General features: G+C 36.6%; 1 protein-coding gene across 1 annotated transcript in view; it reads left to right on the forward strand.

The window, feature by feature from the left end:
• LOC121853812 (exportin-4-like) overlaps positions 1-19,317 on the forward strand; it is a 39,736-nt gene that overhangs the window by 7,442 nt on the left and 12,977 nt on the right. The window contains exons 8-22 of the mRNA XM_042348191.1: positions 251-408; positions 1,974-2,148; positions 2,921-3,097; positions 3,746-3,835; positions 6,947-7,109; positions 7,869-8,046; positions 10,500-10,659; positions 11,804-11,973; positions 13,405-13,510; positions 13,950-14,130; positions 14,480-14,655; positions 16,279-16,434; positions 16,967-17,182; positions 17,996-18,148; positions 19,188-19,280. Of these exons, the coding sequence (XP_042204125.1) occupies positions 251-408; positions 1,974-2,148; positions 2,921-3,097; positions 3,746-3,835; positions 6,947-7,109; positions 7,869-8,046; positions 10,500-10,659; positions 11,804-11,973; positions 13,405-13,510; positions 13,950-14,130; positions 14,480-14,655; positions 16,279-16,434; positions 16,967-17,182; positions 17,996-18,148; positions 19,188-19,280 (2,352 nt within the window). The remainder of the gene's footprint in view (positions 1-250; positions 409-1,973; positions 2,149-2,920; positions 3,098-3,745; positions 3,836-6,946; positions 7,110-7,868; positions 8,047-10,499; positions 10,660-11,803; positions 11,974-13,404; positions 13,511-13,949; positions 14,131-14,479; positions 14,656-16,278; positions 16,435-16,966; positions 17,183-17,995; positions 18,149-19,187; positions 19,281-19,317) is intronic.

A 19,317-nucleotide genomic window follows, 5' to 3' on the forward strand; every position in this document is an offset into this window, starting at 1 on the left:
ATGAATTTGAGAGGTCAGCCTGTAGTACTGTGCATTGTAGGATTTATTGGGGATCCTAAGAGTGAGATTCAGCTTACCGTAAAATCTCTTTACCTGACACATCTCAATCACTGTAGGTGTCTGATAACCGGGGTGCTACTGTGTGTGTGTGTGCTTGTAGGATTTTTGTTCAATTTTGTTAATTGTGTATCTAATGGGTGATATATGTATATAGTAGAATCTGTTACAGTAATAATAATAATATCCACAGCTGTATTGGCGTGTTCGTGGAAATTGGGAACTTGGTCATCATGCACTAAACTGTTTAGTGCAACTTGCTTCTCTTAATGGGGCTGTGCTTATCAACAGACAAGTGCGGATCAAGTACCTTACCCAGTATTTGGAATGCCTCTTCTCCCTCCTCACAAGGTAAATGCTCCTGTAAGATTAGTGCATGTGTCCCTTGTATACAGAAAGCAAGCTCCCCTTTGGTGTACAGGAGTGTACTTGCCACACAGCACTAAGAGTGACCTTTCCGCCTCTCTTGTTAGCTGGCCTTTAAATCATGGGCTTCTCCAAATTAGTGATAGGTTATAAATGAGGGTTTGATCTTTAAAACCCATTTTATAACAACCTGTGTTTAATGACTTGGATCCCCCTGCATCCCTGAGATGTTGTTATGGGGGAATTCTATAGATTGTCTCATCACCTCTTTCCAATGTGTTGACTGGGAAATCCCACAAAGTTTTACTTTACTGTAGCATTACCTCACTCGCTCTTAAAAAATGTGGGAAAGGTAATAACCAGAGACAGACAGAGAAATAAAGAATAAAAGAAAGAATTGGGGCAATCCACAGTAGTTCATTTAGACATGCTAACAGAGAGGAGAGCCAAACAAGGAGGTGAAGTGAGGGAGTAGGCAGACGTGAAGGAGGCCTCCCAGGCAATGAAGGAAAAGGCCTGGAACCCACATGACAGAGGAAAGGTGACACACAGAATAACAGGGGGAGGAAAGATGAACATGTCCTGGCAGGCTTATAGGGAGAGGGCAATAAAGATTATACAGTATATGAATTTGATTACTCTACTTAGGTATGATAGGTTTCTCTTTACAGTTTGTTGTTATTTGAATATGTTAATTTAATTACTGTATTATGTTTCCAGTCATCATAGTTGTCATTCATGAATGGATTCATCTGCATTCAATGAATCAATACAGTACACTAGAGTATATTATAATTCAATAAAGAACCAGGGTTATTTTAAGGAGAGTGGCCTTTCATTATTTGTTCAATATATTAGGAGTGACATCTTTCAATATTTCAAACCTAATTTAGCTAAATGCCACATACTGAACTTATATTCTCATATTAAAAGTCAAGATTTTGAAATACTGTACTTGACATAAAAATCCAGTTATGTATTCAGGGTTACTACAATATTTGCTCTCCAGCCACAAACACTCATAAATGTCCACAAACTCACCCAGCCACTCTTCAACCAGACTGAATTCAAACCTCAATACAGAGTAACAGTATACCTGCTAAACTTATGGTTTTACCAATCGCAGAGCACTCCATTTGACATCACCTTACCGGGCCCTTTGTCATTGACTGTGGTGCCGAGGCAAGCGTGGCGCATCAGTGATGCCATATTTATGGTGTGAACATGGTTGTGGGAGGAAGCATGGTATTTCTTGGTGGGAGTTAGTTATACATTATCGCCGTTTAAAATTTATACAATACATTCTACCAATTATAGTATTGTTACATCATGATCCACTGACTCTTACAAGATGTGTTTTCAGGATCAAAATCATATTTTTGTAGTTAAGTTTCTCATACAATGAATTCACTTGCAGTTCCTAAGCCATACTCTTATCAGTGTAATTATCATGTACCATTTCATTTCTTGCTATATAAGAAATGACTCCTATGTGTCACAAAGTACAGTAAGACATTGTAGTATTAATGGCTTTTGTTTTTATATCTCAGTACTCAGATTAGTGATTCAGAAGCCTTAGGGATCAGCAATATCTTCAGAAAACTGCTGCTGTTCTTCCCTCCATCAGTTCTAGTAGCACTACCAGAAGAGATGCTTCGTCAACTTGTAGAGAACCTTACTGCCTTGACCTGCAAGTTTGCACAAGGAGCTGCACAAGAAGAAATGGTGAGTTTTAAATGAAGCTTATGATAAAAGTAAATGTTAATTTGAGTACCCTGTACATTGAGGAGTGAGTAATTTAGATATTTAAGACAATTTGTTTTAACTGTATTAGCCTGTCACTTATAGACAGTAATATATAAATGTGGGCTAATAACATACTGTATAGTATTCATTATATGCATTCTATAACTCACATTTAATGGCACAGTATACACATAACATAGCTCATCCGGGCAGTCACCAAGCTGACTCAAGAGACGTGTGTGGCTACTGCCTGCTTACTGTGACATCACATAGGGAGGAAGGAGAGTGTAGCTGGCCACAGTTACAGCTCACTGCCTTAATACATACATTCACTTCCCACACATACACACCCATCCTCTTCATTTTTCTTATTTTATAGTTTTATAGTACTGTATCTATTTTTTATTTCAAAGGCACATTACAGTATTGTAATGATGTGCACGTGGAACACAAAATCCCCAGTTTTCTGACTTCCCTACTGAATTTTTCCCAGTGAGTCAAAGGTCGCTAAACTGATAATTGACTGTCGTTAAATGAGAAAGGGTGTTTATTTTTATTTTTTTAAATTGTGCACTGAGATACCATCCAAAATTGAAAGTTGTGAAAATTGTATTTGGTGACAATGATCTTTCATCTCAGCATATCAATGAGAACTTGTATGTTTTGCCAGTAACTACAGCATTTTATTATAAGGGTTGTTTTATGAATAATGTATAAGCATGATTACTGTATGCACTTCTCTTGCTTGTAGCTGGATCATGAAGACCAACTCTACATGGAAGCGTTTGAACAAATGCTGCAGTCATGGGCTTGTATTTTGCAAGAGGGTAGCAGTTGTAACAGTTCTCAGGTCAAACAGAGTGCCACTCTTATCTTTGACACGTACCTAAAATGTCATCTAGCACCTCCTGAAGGCTCAAGAGTACCAGTAAGTATAAAGTGTATCTGCACTGAAGCACCAAATGCAATGTAAACTAACATGACCCAGTAGAAAACGTTACAAAACTAATTTTTAGATTGATATTATTTATCAATTTGTAGCATTTAAGAACAGTGTGCCATATATTGTGGCATTGTAAGATATTTCAGGGAAGTATTTTTTTTCATATGAATGTATCTCAGCTTTTACAATTGGAGTCTGGGAAAATATGTTCCGACTTAGAAGAAAAAATTACGAAAGGTTTTTCTGTAACATAACCCCTTTTAGCTGTGGTTCCAGGGTAACACTAAACAAATACAGTTAGTATGAAGTATACATTCAGAATACCTTTTGCACTTCCCTTCATTTGAAATTGGGTCATCTCTTTTAGGTTACATGATTAGTCAATGGAGGATTTGTAGTATATTCCTTCTTCCTCCATTGTTTTTGCTGACTTTCATTAATGAGAGCTGTTTGGCAGGGTTGTCTAATTAGAAATGGGAGATTTATCATGAAATTCTATTGTCTTATAGAACTTGTACCCAGGTGTCAAAAGATAATTTTAGTTAAACACCATGTGGTAATATTGAGAGGCTCATTAATATTTTTGCAGTACATTAGAGAACATATCTATTAATTCAATTAACTCTATTCCAGGTTGATGCCGACGAGATCTCAGAGACAATTCAACCTGACAGAATAGCTTTCAAGGAACAGTTGGTGCTGATAGGACTTTGTGGGAGACAAGTAAGTGTGTTTAGAAGTACGACCATCTTGGAGAGATGTGCAGCGACGCATTCTCTCACTAATCATCCCCCCCCTTCCCTTCCCTCTCACTAATCATCCCCCCCCCCCTTCCCTTCCCTCTCACTTCCCCCCAATCCACCAATCAGTTTATTTGTTTGAATTCACAGCTGAGGGTGGTGGTGTGCTTGTATAAGTGTTACACTTAATATTGCTGGTGGTACTGTTGCAAAGTTAGACTGGTCACTGACGCCACATCCCCTTAACCATCTCCCTACCAGGCCAAGGTGTGAGCTATATTTTGGGTTTTTCAACTCCTAATTTTGGGTAGAATTTCTGTCCATAACTTTCTTTATATATTTTTACACACTTATATGCACACACATCTCTACATACAGAATGTAAAAAAAAAAATAATAATTATCATAAAGTCAAAGACATAAAGGAAATAAATATTTCTTTGTGTGCTAGCTTGAGTTTTCAAGCTGAGCAGAGGAGTTCTGTTATGGTCATTTTTCAGCTCCTAATTTCAGTTAGATAAACTTAACTTCACTTTTATTTACTCAGTTACATGCACACATAAAATAAATAAATATCATCAGGTCAAAGCATTAAGGAAATAAAACAAAATTTTGTGCAAGAGTTAGCTTGCTGAGTGGGGGAGTGGAGTGGGAGAGCCCCATTGCTAAGGCAGCGTTCCAACTGGCCTGCATTGCTATGCCGATTTTTGAGGCTAAGCAGCCAGCGTCTTGTGTAAATGGCTGTTGAGTTAAACTTTTATTTATCATTTCTTAAATGGTTTTAGCTGCTAATTTTTGTCTAGATAGTACAGCGAGTCTTGATAATTCGCGGATTAGGTACCAGAAGACATTGTGAATTACTATATCCAGGGTAGTTAAATTTATTTAAATACAGATAATTAGTTTGGCTCCAGAGTCCCAAAAATATCCATGAACTGTTCCAAAACTGCTTTAATAAGCACAAAACATTTTACATAATACAGTAAAAGTCCAAAAATCCAGATGCCAGAAATCCGGACCACCCGAGAATCCGGACTTTTCGAAAACTCAATTTTTTTTTCTTTAGCGGGCTTTTGTGTGTATGTGCGCATGCGTGAGGGCCACAGCTGCACAGCGACAACAAGCGACCACGTGGTCGCCACTTTAAGACGAGCAATCAAACTGTGACAACATATGTAATTTTGAGTCCTTCGCTTTCCATTTACAGAGTACTGTACAAGCCCATAATAATGGCTCCTAAAGTAGATAAACTTCGTTGTGTGAAGAGAAAGAAGAACACGTTGAAATTGAGTGACAAACTTGAAATAATTAAGAAACTAGAACGTGGTGTGAGCAATACTGTTCTAATGGAAACATACGACATTGGAAAGTCTACAATTTATGATATAAAAAAGGCAAAGAATAAAATTCTAGAATTCACAGCTTTTTCTTTAAAACTGCTCGTTTTGATAAATGAAGCATGCTATATTTGCGAATGAATAAACTATCAAAATGTACCTGTTCATCTCTTCTTTATTCCTCCTTAAATTTGAATTTTAAAAGTACTGCCTGAGAATCGGGAAAATCCGAAAATCCGGACTGACCCAATCCCCAAGCAGTCCGAATTTTTGGACTTCTACTATACTGTACATAAAAAAATACAATAACACATAGATATTGTATAAAAGGTAGTTCTATATTACATAAACAGTTCATTTCCTTCTCATAGTTTTGTTTTATGACTGTGATCGCACAATGTCATAAAAGAATCGGGAATTTAGTGCCACATAGTAACTCATCTGAGTTGAAGTTATTTAATTTTTTTATTTATTACTTTACAACAATATTTCATTAACCAGGTATCAAATAAACCTAAATAGTATGGGAATAATGGTGAAATTTCCAAATGTTGTATTAACACTCACTTAACCACCTTATTCATAACAAGTACACATGGGCTAGTTGTGACCTTCTTGCACAGAAGAGCCACGCTGTATTTTTCTTCAGATAGATTTTTTTGCAACCGGTTCATTTTTTTTTATAATGTACTGTATTACACATACAATTGATTGTTATTTCACATGAAACAAGAAAAAAGAAGAAATTATTTTGGTCACTTAGTCAGAGTTTGTACAGTAACTTGTACAGCACAGTATAAATTTTGCTCATTTTATGCTTTTTTTTTTTTTTTTGCTATTTAAATGCTTTTTTTCTTGCTGTTTATGTGCCTACAATTTTAAGTTTTAATGTTACAGTGTGCAGTTAAAGCTATTTTTAGGGTTGAATCCAGTGATCTGAACCGAAGTTTCACAGCCAGTTACAGAGGGTTTAATGTACAATTTAAGCCTGGTACTCCAAATTCCATAAAAAAAAACTTTTCTGTGGTAACCCCCAGGTTCTAAGTATGCCAGATAAATGGTCCCATAACTGTACTGAGAATGGTGTAAATGTTAACATACAGAGTAACAAGGATGTTTAGGCTGAGTAAGCTGACCAAATAATGCAGGGTGAATTGGACCACATTGTATTGTGCATCATTGTACAGGAGGTCCTCACTTATCATTGCATTTCTGTTTCTAAGAAGTGCAACTTCATAAAACAACACTGAACAACTAATTTTTCCTTTTATAAATAATATAAATAGTTAGCAGGCTTAGGTTCCTGGCAAATTTTTTACACCGGATAAAAGATGTGAAAAACTAATAAAGTCAAATAAACAATTAAATACTCACATACGAAACTGGGAAGGTGGAGTCAGTTGAATAACTTTGCTGGAGTCAGGAGAAGGAATATAGTGGACTCTTCCTCTGAGGCTGGACTCTGTTCTGCCTGTTGAGTGATCAGTCTGCTGTTTCTCACTTCACTGTATGGTGAAAGGTCTTGTTTTCTATAGTCAAACGAAACGAAGAATGGGTTACAGGGGAACAATCATAGTCAAGTTATCTTTCTGTCATGATTAGCAACATGCTTATCCTATGGAACTCTTTTTCTTTTTAAAAATCTGTGCAGTTGTACTCTTATCTTTTGTGACCTAGTTGTAACCATTATCAGGCCATGCCCTTATCCCCAAATTAAAAAACAAGATTTCAGGATCAGTCTCTCATTTTTCACACAGGCACCAGAACACAGTGTACCTCTATTGATGCAGCTGATGGAAGACCGCATTAGTCGCATGCGTACACAACTCACTCACATTCTCAGTAACAACCTCACCATTGCTGAAAATTCTCAGTTGGACCAACTTTATGAAGACATCCATTGGCTTCTTCTCATATCAGGTTAGTGGTAATAATTAAGTTTCTTTGGTGTTTTTGGTTTTGTTTTAGGTTTTTGCTCGAGTATATATGGGCTGTAGGGTATTTTTTTATTATGATGAATTGATGAATGCCTCTCCCATAATTTTAATTTTCAGTTATATTCACACCTTCAGGTACTAAAAAAAATGAAAAGTTGCTTGCTTTTTGGCAGTTGAATTTAAGTACTTGCCACCTTCACAAGGAAATTAGAAACTTGATAGGTATGAACACCTAAACTAGATATAAAATATGAATTAGTAGAAAGTACAGACTGGGGAAAAGTTACAGTCCTAGTGGGATATAAAGTGGGACTGGAGAAGTGTAGTAGGGGTAAAGAAAGATCTGTTTGTGGGCAGCAAAAGCCACAATGTTTATCATTTACAGGTCATTTTGATGAGTACAGTAATTTCATAAATTTAAGGCTTCACACTGTCAGATATCTTTAAGGTTTCAGTTCATCTAATACAATTATGATGAACTAGTGGAAACCTGTCAACTACAAATTGTTTTGGCTGTTTATGTGCAATGAAATTTGAAGTTTTAGAGTTTGAATTAATGCTTTTATTCCAAGTTGATAATTTGGATAAAGTTTGCTCATATATCCTACACCTCCTCTTTAATTAGCATCACTCTCCTCTTACTTCACAGTTCCTTCATGGTTTTTTTTTTCCCCTGTGTGGCCATCCATGTACCTCAGCTTCATTTTCAAGGATTTTTTTAAATTGATATATGTTGTTACAGGTCATGTTACAACAATGGATAATGAGGGAGAAACAGCTCTCATTCCTGCAGAAATGGTCACTTACAGTATTAATGCAGCTGCCACTGTCAACTTAGAGGCTACACTCAGACTTTTAGCTGCTCCTGCACAGATGCCCACAGAAGTGCCAAACAGTGCTGCAGCGGACCCTCTCATCAGGTCTCTCTTTCATCCTTGTCTTTACTTTATGACTAAGCATGAATTCCATTGCCTTAACTGTCTGGCTGCTGGAGGTTTCCCTAAGCTGAATAAAATCGTTTGGCAATAGCCAGAATAAAATAACAAAGTGTAGGAATCTCAGAGAAATGGTTAAATATTATGTAACCAATTGTTAGTATCTTATATATTCAATGAAGTTTTGTTTCAGTAGGTTTGATTTCATATTTAAAATTAATATTAGGTACAGTCAACAGCAGAAGTCCAACCCAAACCAACCTGCATGATATGAGGCAGGTGATCTGGTAACACTGTATGGTGAAGACTTGACAGATGTGCTTTAAATGGCTAGTTACATGAGATTTATGATCGGAGTTTGTCTGAGAATACACTTCTTGTTTATAAATCAGTAAGTATCAATGTGTAAAATTTAGGAAAATAATATTTTTAAGAAATATCTGATTTTGCTGGAGGAGGATTCATAACGGGAACCAGACGTGTATGATTATTTGTACTGCTGGTGCCAACGAGTATTTCTCGATATCATTATTTTCCCACAGGACTAAGTTGTACTTCTCCCTAAATTTAAAGAGCCAAATCATCTGTGCTCTCGTCCATTCTATTTCCTCGGATGATGGTCTCAGTTTTGCCATCATTCAGCTTCAGTTTTCTCCTAGACATCCAGATTTTCATTTCAGACATCTATGATTTCATTATCTCCTCAATATCTTCTTGCCACGGGGTAGAATTTACAGTTAACAAATTAGATAAATAAATGAATACAGAACTCTTTAAGATACTCAAACACTAAGATTAGGTAGCAAAGTTAACCATAAGTTCCACTTGTGGACAAACAAGTTGAGTTCTCGAGAAAAATGGTAAATATTAGATGTAATAATGTCACTGGGCTCAGAAATCACTTTTGGGCAATAGTTAAACTGGTATAGTAATTTTCTTATATCTTTACTTAATATTAACAAAAACACACACCAAAAATAAAAGATATACACAAGATAAAGAAATCACTGAACAGATGAGAAAATGAACAAGAACACTGCGATGGCCATCAATCGGAGTAACGCATGTAACACTTAGTGTCATGTCCTAGTATAAATATTCAATGGGAGAGTACACAGGAAGGACACACAATTGTTACACTAAGGCTGGCACGACTGTAGACCTAAGAGAAATACATGTTAGTGAGGAAAGTAGACGTAGAGAGCTGGAAGTGTCGACAGCAAGGTGTGTCAAGAAGGGTGTGGTACTGTGGCAGCCCATTTAATCACCTCGGTAATGATGTCATGTTTCTATTCTAAAAATGTGATTGGTTATCTTGATGGCGTCGGCTGGTGTTGTGGAAAATTTTTGAGAGAAGGGAGACGGTGGGGGAAGTTTACTGACACCTCTCTGTTGTGCTGGAACTTCTAGAGATTTCCACAAGGGTAGCCAGTGAGGGAGGGATGTGTTACGCTCGACATTAATATTTTTACATAAAGCTGGTAATCAACATCATGCAGGTTAGCTTGAGACGAACTTCTGCTGCTGTTGACTGTATATTTGTACTCTTAATTTATGATGATAATATGCAAAAAAATTTAAGTCTCCAGGAAAAGGAAATGGAATGTTGATGCAAGCAACCACACAATTGTTATTGGGGGTACAGTACAGTATAGGTAAAAGACATTTCATTGGCATTATGTATCTGCTCAGGAGAAAAGTTTTTATCAGAAACAAGTTTGGCAAAGTCGTCAACATGCTGGGCTGCTGCTTCATGGTCTGCTGACTGCTTTTCACCACTTACTGCTTTGAAAGATATACCATGATGCTGTTTGAATCTATGTATTCACTATCATGAATAAGATTTAAGTTCACCATGAAATATTTTAGCTTGTTCCATCCTCATATCGCCAGTAACAGTTACACCAGCTCTGCAACGTTGATGAAACCATAGCTTCATCGTGTTCTGCATGCTTACGCACTCTTAGGCAACATCAGACTGAGGTCAGACCTCACGGTCATTGATGAAACATTTACAGTTATTGTTTGATCTCTACAAAACTTTCACAGATACAAGCTATCAACTTTATTCAGTAACCATTCGCTGCAGGCATATCAAACCTGCTAGGTGGCTCACCTTTTTAAAGCTTTAAATGTGAAATAAAGTTAATACACTGTAGTAAGAAATGAGAATATTTAAATGAAATACTTTTGAAGAGAAGGAATGGTTAATAAACTAAAGATGGAGCCAAAGATGATATATGGAAAGGATTAATACAAGAAGGAGGAGGAGTGGAGAAATTTGTGAGTGAGGTGAAGGAAAGAATAGAAAGTGGGGCAAAATGTAAGGATTGAGTGACAGGGCTTGTGTGATAGAGTAGAGGTTAAAATGTTGGATGTATATATTTGGTTATTATTCATGGAAAATATAAAGTAATGCTGATTCTTGTGTATTTCAGAATGATGAGCACAGTGATGAGACTTTGTGAAACAGAATCTCAGGCCCTGAAAGCCAATTTAGGCCATCTACTAAGCCCAGAGGTGTCATCATCACTTATGTGGTTTCTCAGACGATTCTGCTTGTCATATCTTCTTCCAAATGAATCTTTCTACACTGAGGTAATGCATTATATATTGTTTTAGAAAATTTATTATGTAGCTGTTAAATATGCTTATTTGTAAACATGGAGCCCACACACTCCTGGATCCTTGAAACATGCACCTTACTTTCCTGCCACATTTTTAGTAACATTCTTCACCTGCTATCACCTTTACATCCTTAACAGGCTTCTGCTGAGTGATTTTTTTTTTGTTTTTAAAGGAAAAAATTGCATCTTATACTCTACCAGGAAATGCTGTAACTGGTGAATTGTTTAAGAAAATTCTTACTTTACTAATTGTGTGATTGTGAATAAAGTCACACAGTATACTGTAGATAACCCGGCATAAGCCGGGTTCACTCAAGCGCTTTTATAATCAATTAATTTTAAGCAAGAATTTTGGAGCAAGAAAACATGATAAATTTCGTCAAAATGTGATCACACTGGTGATTCTTGCTCCAGTCTACAGCATGAAAAAATAATTGAAAGCCACCATGCGAGTAGATGGGAGATTGAATATAACAACAATAAGGCAAGATGAATACAGGTGACAGCAGCTATCCTTACTATTCGTTTTATTTTTAAAAAGAAACGAGAAATCAAAGAAAAAACTATTGTCGTTGGCAAGGAGGAGGACTGAAAGTGTTTATTATTGACTACTTGGACTGTCGTACCTTCAGTAGGGAGGGATGTATGTGTGCGTGCTTCTGTTTTGTAAACAAACACGTTAAATCAGCACCCAAACAACATATGAACTCAATATTGTATGTGTATTTAAAAAACTGTTAATGCATTTTATACATAATAATGTTATTAACATATGTTATATACAGTATATACAAATACTGTATTTTGACCCGGAAATCTTGCTCGAAATCATCAAGAATTGACGATCACGATCGCCCAGTAAAATTGCTCCAAAAACTTGCTAGAATTTTAGGAAAATTACTTGACTTAACTTTCAGTCCAGAAATTGTCCATAAATGCGCTCATGTGACCACGACTTAAGACTGGGATATAGCATTTTTTTGGGGGTGTAACTCACGAAAGTAAAACATTTGAGGATGACAGTAGTAAGGGGAAGTGTTATGTTGGTGATTTTTTCTATAAGATTGTGCAGTTATTTATTTCATTACAATGTTGTCTTTTGTTTTATGTTCTAGCTGAGTATAGCCCTAACGTCGGCATTTGGACGTGATTCTGAGGGAGCTGCATGGACGTTGAATTACTTACTATCAGTTGTTGAACAGACAATGAGATTACGTAGTTCAGAACCAGGACTAGTTGAGGATACGGTCAATCTATTGGTCACAATGGTTGATAGTAAGGAGAGGTGAGTTTAAGAACTGTATTGATAAAATATTCTTATCGTATAATGTTTGTGTTCCATTTCAATTTAGATTTCAGTTTAGACATTAACATCTCCAGTGCATGGTACAGTATTTGTGTTTTGCCCAAATGCTGTACACTTACCAAATTCCTTGGAACTGAGCAAAGATTGAATTACAGATATTTTTGGGGTACAGTAGAACCTCTATACACCTGACTTCAGTTCACTGGAATTCATTTTTTTCGGAACCCCTCCCCCCCCCCCTCTGTCTGTTCTCCAAAAATATTTAAAATGTCTGGAAAATCCTCATCATTTCAGACAGTTTGTTTGTTCATACATGCAGTTGAATGTTTGTGTGTGGGTGTTGCGTGCAGCACTCCCCAGTCTGAATCCTGCCTTCATACATGTCATATCAGTCAGTGCTGTAAAAATCATCAGGTGCACCATGCTAAATACTGGTAGACACCAAAATGTCAGAAATTGCCCAATCTCTGTTTACTTGGGGTATCTAAGCCCAACTGGCCCACCTGGAAAATGTCCAAACTCCCACTAAGCCAGACCATTACTGTTGATATATGTGTGTGTGTGTGTGATAAAATATTTATATATTATATAAATATTTATGTTATAAAAATCCCAAACAAATGTAAAAATTTTGCTGATGCTCTGTGGATGTGACATCCATCATTAGAACTCCAGAACATACATTGCCAAAGAGAAGAATTTGCCAACTTTCACCTTCTCAAACTTCAGGTACATTAGCCACAGTGTTCTATAAAAAAAAATCTTGGGTGAAGATTTTTATTTTATTTTTTCTCCTGGACCAGGACCAACAAGCCTTCCATGTATAGTTGAAGTATTTGAGTTGTAATGATTTGGAGAGCTGATCAGCTAAGTACAAAGCATGGCTCAGTGGTTTCAGATACTGTACAGTAAATCTATAACTCATAATTTTGTAAAAATGCTGTTTGATGACTTAACAATTGAACTGGGATTTGCTATGTACAGGTAATCACTTGCATAAAAGGCCTCTGGATTTCAAATTCTAAAGTGGCAGTGGACAACCCCCACACATTCCACAAAAGTAGATTTTCATTATTCATTTATTTCTATTTAGCAATTTTTCTGCTTAGTTTTCAACATAATAAATTTTTTGGGACTGATCTTGTATACCCTTCATCTTGGTGTAACAAAAATAAACTGTTAGTTATAGATAGCTAGATGGTTAAGTTAGAGACCTGAGAGTTGAGGGTTAAGAAAATAACATGACTAAGGTTTTGTTGTCATGTAATTTAGATGATGATCTGTTTGGAGAATGCAAAGGTATGTGTATAGTTCTGAGGATTTGTTTTATGAGGTATGTTATTATTTGTTTTGGAATGAATTTTAGATACATAGTAGATAGAAATCATAAAATTTTATTCATTTTTCTAGGGGGCAGCATCTTGTGAAAACTGAGGGTCTCATGGAATTGGTAAAACTTCAACAGAGTGGAACCCTGAGTGCACTCTCTTCAGTTGCCCAAAGAGGACTCATGCAGGTAAATTCTAATAATAATTTGAAGGAAATACAAACTTGCTGATTCTCTTTACATATTCACATCTTAATCTCTTTTTCTGATTGGACCTTAAGAAAGGGGGCTTGTATGCATTCAAGTATTAATATACTGTATAAGATTAATATTTTGATGTTAATGTTCAGTATAAGTAAATGCATTCATTATTTATTGGGTCATGAAAGTCTTAGGACAAAATATTTAGAGACTTCAGGCCATCCATATCAACCCTAGATTAGGTGAATGCTTCGGATTCACGAGTCGATACTCTCGGGGTTCACACCTCATGGAGAGTGTGGATTGACAACACTGATTGTAACACTTGGAAAAGTCCCTATACATTACTGCTCTTCAAATATGAAAGCTCTTTCATATTATTGGTCATCAGCTCATATTGTTTTTTTTCTCTTTTGTAATCTTACAGGGTTTAGTTATGTGTGCAGCTGCCCTTGGGGACACAGATGCTCGCACCCAGTTCTGGACACATGTACTGGACCCACCTGTGGCATCATTCAAGCAGTTAATGTCATCAGAAACATTTACAAAACAATATCAGCAAGAAGATATGAAGAAACAAGTTCTCTTTCACATTGACAACTTTATAGGTAATGACAGATAACATTTCCTCTGATGTGCTTATCGGTAACTAGTCTTTATCAGCGATGTGTTTCTTCTCTTAGACGATTGAGGCACATTTGTTTCTTGTACTTTTGGTTGCAGTTGAAAGTTTTCAAAATTTTAAAGAGAATTTACATGGTGAGCCATCCTACAGCCTTGTACAGTATTTAGAGAACTTATGAAAAGGGTGGGAGGAAAAATAGAGAATACCATCTTTGTTGTGCTTTTGCTCATCCAGTACTTGCATTTTGTGACTTTTCTTCATACAGTTTTTCAACTCTAAACCAAGTCGTGCTTACCTCATCCTTTATTAATTATTTTATATTTTTATTGCAGGTGCTGTTCAAGGGTGCCTAATGCCTACTGCTCAGTGTCTATTCTCACGGTTAGTTGGCATTCTTGGAGACAGTGTTCGGCTCCTTGATCTATATCACAATTATCCAAATGTGGTGGAAACAGTTTTAGAACTTTTTGTTGAGTGTGGTCGACGGATGCTCTGTTACCTTACACCGGTAAGTAGAGTTTGCTGGGATATTTTCAGTTCATTACACTTTTTAGATCCAGTACATTACAGGTCTACCCCGATACTGATGCAAATGCGGACTGAAAAGTTGTTAGTTATTGAATCCACGGTTATCAAAGCAATTACATGTAATCCCATAAGAATATAACAAATTCAAGAAGTTAGAGACCGGCCTTGATATATCTCTGTTGTGCATGCCGTCAAGCAAGAAAATAAAGCAGCCATATAAAGCAAGCATATTAAGCATTAAATAAGGAGTGTAAAGCATAAATTGAGACTTATTTACCTGTATTGAGAATGGTAGAAATGGTCTAGGGTGGCAAGCTCAAGTCTCTACCAATCTTTGCTGGTCCATCACCATTTTTATTACACCTTATCACAGGTGCAGCTAAGAGGAACTATCACTGGGGCATTTAGGCATGATTGTGTAACACACGAAGTTGGAAATAATGGAAAACACAAAGTTGGAGACATGTGGTATGGGTTAACAAGTGCAGAGAGGCAAGAATGAGTGTAACAGAGATAGCACAGCAGTGTTACAGCTGTCGGCAAAAGATATAGAAAAAAAAAGCCTTTCAACTGAAGAAATCTTCTCATAACGAAATAAAATAAAATTATTTTTATTTATTTTTTTATTTTTTAGTTCTCATCACTTCAATATTTCTTTAAACTGTGATAATCACGGTAGTATTTGCCAGTCCACAATGCTACTTGGCATTCATGGCACCAGGTTGAAACTAACTTCTGCCTGACTGGCCGCCATGTTGTATGAGCAAATTGAGCACACACCTCACACCTACGTTGACCGATCCTCCTCTTTTCCGTAGGTGGTAGAGGAGTTGGGTAGTAATGTGTGATCTATGCTTACCTTGACTGCAAGTAGTTCTTGCCCATTGACCTGACTGTTGTGACTGCAGTGTGCTATATCTTTCTAATAACTGTTCAACAACACCTCGGCATAACACACGGAATGATACTTTCTTGCCCGTGTTTACTCTAAACATGCATTAGCTATTGTAAAGACTCCTGTGAAACAGGTGCAGAAACAATTTCTTGAACCAAATCAGGCATTTTCTGAAAGTCTGTGGAACCAATCATGACTGTCCTGGTCACCACTAACATCTTCAACCCTATCCAACATAATCAATTTCTTCAGTAGAAAGGCTTTTCTTTCTTCTATATCTTCTGCCGACAGTTCTAACACTGGAGGAGCAGAAGAAGTCGTATCTTTTATCCATAATGAGGCATACTGTACAGTGATTGGCTTTGCTAGTTTGCTCTAGGGGTTGCAATGGAGAATCCTGGTGGGGTAAGTTTGAAAACTTTTACTCGGGACATTAGTAAAATGCCTTGTACGGGTAGTCGTATGATTATGCCCAGCAGTTGTCCTAGGATCATCATATGACTTCGTCTGATGTTTGAGGTTTAAGCAAGGGATACCTGAAATATTTTGAAGACCTGGAACTCAAATCCATTTTCACCATAAGTGCAGTTGATTTACCTTTCACTATACAATATTTAAAATCCACAGGTTTTATAGGAGCATTACCATATATTCAGTACTCGTATAATTTATAAAGTTCTTATGCTGTACATGGTAATTATTTTGTAGAGTGCAAGTAAGCAGCTGTATGAAGCATCAGTACATTTGGTGGGGACGTATGCCAAGCACAATATAGGAAGGCGAACCATTGAGTCACGGGGAGAAGAGGATCAGTGGAGAGATCTGCAACTCCTCATGGAACTTCTTACATCTCTTCTGTCAAAGGTAACAATTATGATCCTTGATGGTGACTGGATAAGAGGGGGGTGGGCATGGTCTCAAGGGGTTTGTGCTGGTGATGGGTGAAGTTAGGTTTTATGAAGCAGCAGCTCTAAACTAGATAGAAATCTTAGAGACATGTTGAGAAAGGAGAACACCATAGTGGGACTCATATGTTACAGCAGTTAGAGAGAGTGAGCATCAGCAAGTAACTGGTGAGTCTGTATTGCTTTGACTACATCATGGGGGAATTGATTTATGAAGAGTGAAGAGAGGCTTATAGTGCCAGCCATATTTTTATTCACAACTTACTTAGTTGAAACATGTAGCTTGTGAAACTTGATCATATTGAAACCTAAACTACTTGTAGTAAGTTTTCCTTGTTTTTGGAGCACATCTTTACCTTATGTTACTTTCTTTGCTAATCATGGTCACCTATCTATTACTCCTGACCTCAGGAGCTATATTATAAACCTGTATAGGTATTGTGTGTAAATTTTACAAAGATTATAATTTACTGAATTTTCTTTTATTTCAGGATTTTATAGACCTTGCACCAACTGGTCATGGTGAGGATCAAGAAGTTGTGGCAGCTGCAGATGTGTGCTTATTTGGCCTCAATATAATTATGCCTCTTATGTCCAGAGAACTCTTGCGGCTGCCAACTCTGTGTTCACATTATTTTAAGATGGTCACCTTTATTGCTGAGATATATCCTAGTAAAGTGTGCCAACTACCAGAGGATCTCATGAAGGTATGTTTCAAGACTAGGCAGAAGAAAACATTTATGAAAAAATATTATCTACATGTTATGTAATTCTGTTTAAGTTATAGGAATGGTGAAGGTAACTAATTTCTTGTTAGGGATTTACTTGTGTCTGACATTGGGTAATCCTAACTCAAACCTAAATAAATCTCACTTCAAATTAGACATCAACGATGTTATGTAGTGGGCACAAAACCTTGGAGTTCACGAGTGGTCCTCTCATATCCTGAACCCACTTAGTGACACTCTGGATGTTTGGTGTTGTTTCCCTTTACACACTTCTGTTGCTTCCAGTGCTGCTAGCAATAGACTGGCATCTCTGTTGATTGAATATTGATTTCAGTCTGCTGTTATTTTTGTATATTTCATACATATACAAATACATGCACACAATCATCTACATTAATGCAATGCATACATAGATTTATACACATTTCAAAATGTTCAATGACTTTCATTTTCGTCTCTGCCAAAATATTTTTTTCTTTGTCTCATGTTATCAGCATCTCCTCTGTTACTCTTTGGTTACTCACTATGATATGTGTGTTACCCAGAGGACAATCAAAGGCAGACTGAAACAGTGAACCTTTGGAGGTGGACTGGTGCAATTAAGCCTTAACATGTTGCAGCTCATGTTAAACAGGGAATTGATTCTTCATGCTAATGCAAATTTTGTGTTGTGCAAATTCATGTTAAGTGGGGACTACTATATCAGTATTTTCAAAGAGTTGTTAACTTTATTATATATGTTTATTTTATTATTGTATGTTCTTAATATTTTTTTTTTTTTTTTTTTTACAGAATTTGCTGGCATCTATAGAATTAGGTTTAACAAGTTTTGGAGCAGATGTTGGAACACTCTCTTTTGATTTCTTGGTGGTGCTTGGCTCGTACATCCACAAGAATTGTGGTCCTGAACTGCCAGTAAGACAAGGTCTTAGACCATTTCTGAAGGTAAGGCAAAATATCACACTCACCACAGCTCAGATAATTTGCTAGACTTAGTTGCTTAGACATTGAATTTTAATAAAAAACATGTTCAGTTTAAAATAATAGTTGTAGAAGAAAGGTTAGACAGAAAAATGAATTGTCAGAGATATACAGTACATTGTCTTCAGAAGACATCTTTACTATTTATGGACAGGGGAGCAGACTTCGTTAAGAATGTGGAACTCTGTTAATCCTCTCTTCTTGCATTCATTCAACAAAAAGAAGAATTTGAAAAATAAAGATTGGGGATTTTTAAATGTTATGGATGTAATCAGAGTGATAAGGAAGAGAGCCTGAAATTATAATGAGTGAGAGGAAAATGGATGTCTTGGCTCTGTTAGACACAGAGTTGAAGAACAAAGTATTGGTGAAGGAAATAAAGTTAGGAGTTACTGAAAGGTGAAGTGTGGTGGTGGTGTTGACCAATGAAATGCACTTATTTTTTGGGGGGGGGAGGGGGGGGAGCAGCCCACCCAAGAAATGTAGAATGCCTGATATTGAGAGACTAAGAAACGTCATGAGTGATGGCTGACAATGTGAAATACAATAAAACCCTGATTTACACAGTGGTTATAGTCCATTCACTCATAGCTTGCAACTGAGGCCTAAGGTGAGTTTGTAGCAAGGCAGCTGATTGGCTAGCAGATGGACACTTGAAGAGTCACTACAGTTCTTTGGTATATAATCTTCATTATTGTAACTTGTTGTAGTTTATTAAAGTATATTTATTCTTTCATTCAAGATACCCTGTACTATATGCCTTCATACTTACATTCAGTTGGGACTGTTCCAAAAAATTTTGTGTCTAGTAATTTTGGATAAAAGATCTTTGACCTGTAATATGTTTACCATTATTATTATTAGCGCTATTACTAATATGAAACCTACTTACATTGCTTATATGTTAGAACTGAAGTTAGCAGGAATGCACCCTGAGTGCTAAGCAGAGTATGAGTGTATGTACAGTATATATTGTATGTGTGTGACTTTTGACTTTCCACAGCTTGTTCTAGACCTGATATTGTCGCAGCAAATAAACTCAGACCTTCTACAGGCAGCATCTGCAGCACTGTACACACTCATCTGTTGTTTCCAGGTTAGTAGACATTTAAAAAAAAAAATAATAATTAATT

The sequence above is a fragment of the Homarus americanus genome, unplaced genomic scaffold, assembly GCF_018991925.1.
Source record: "Homarus americanus isolate GMGI-L3 unplaced genomic scaffold, GMGI_Hamer_2.0 scaffold50564, whole genome shotgun sequence".
NCBI classification, from domain to species: domain Eukaryota; kingdom Metazoa; phylum Arthropoda; class Malacostraca; order Decapoda; family Nephropidae; genus Homarus; species Homarus americanus.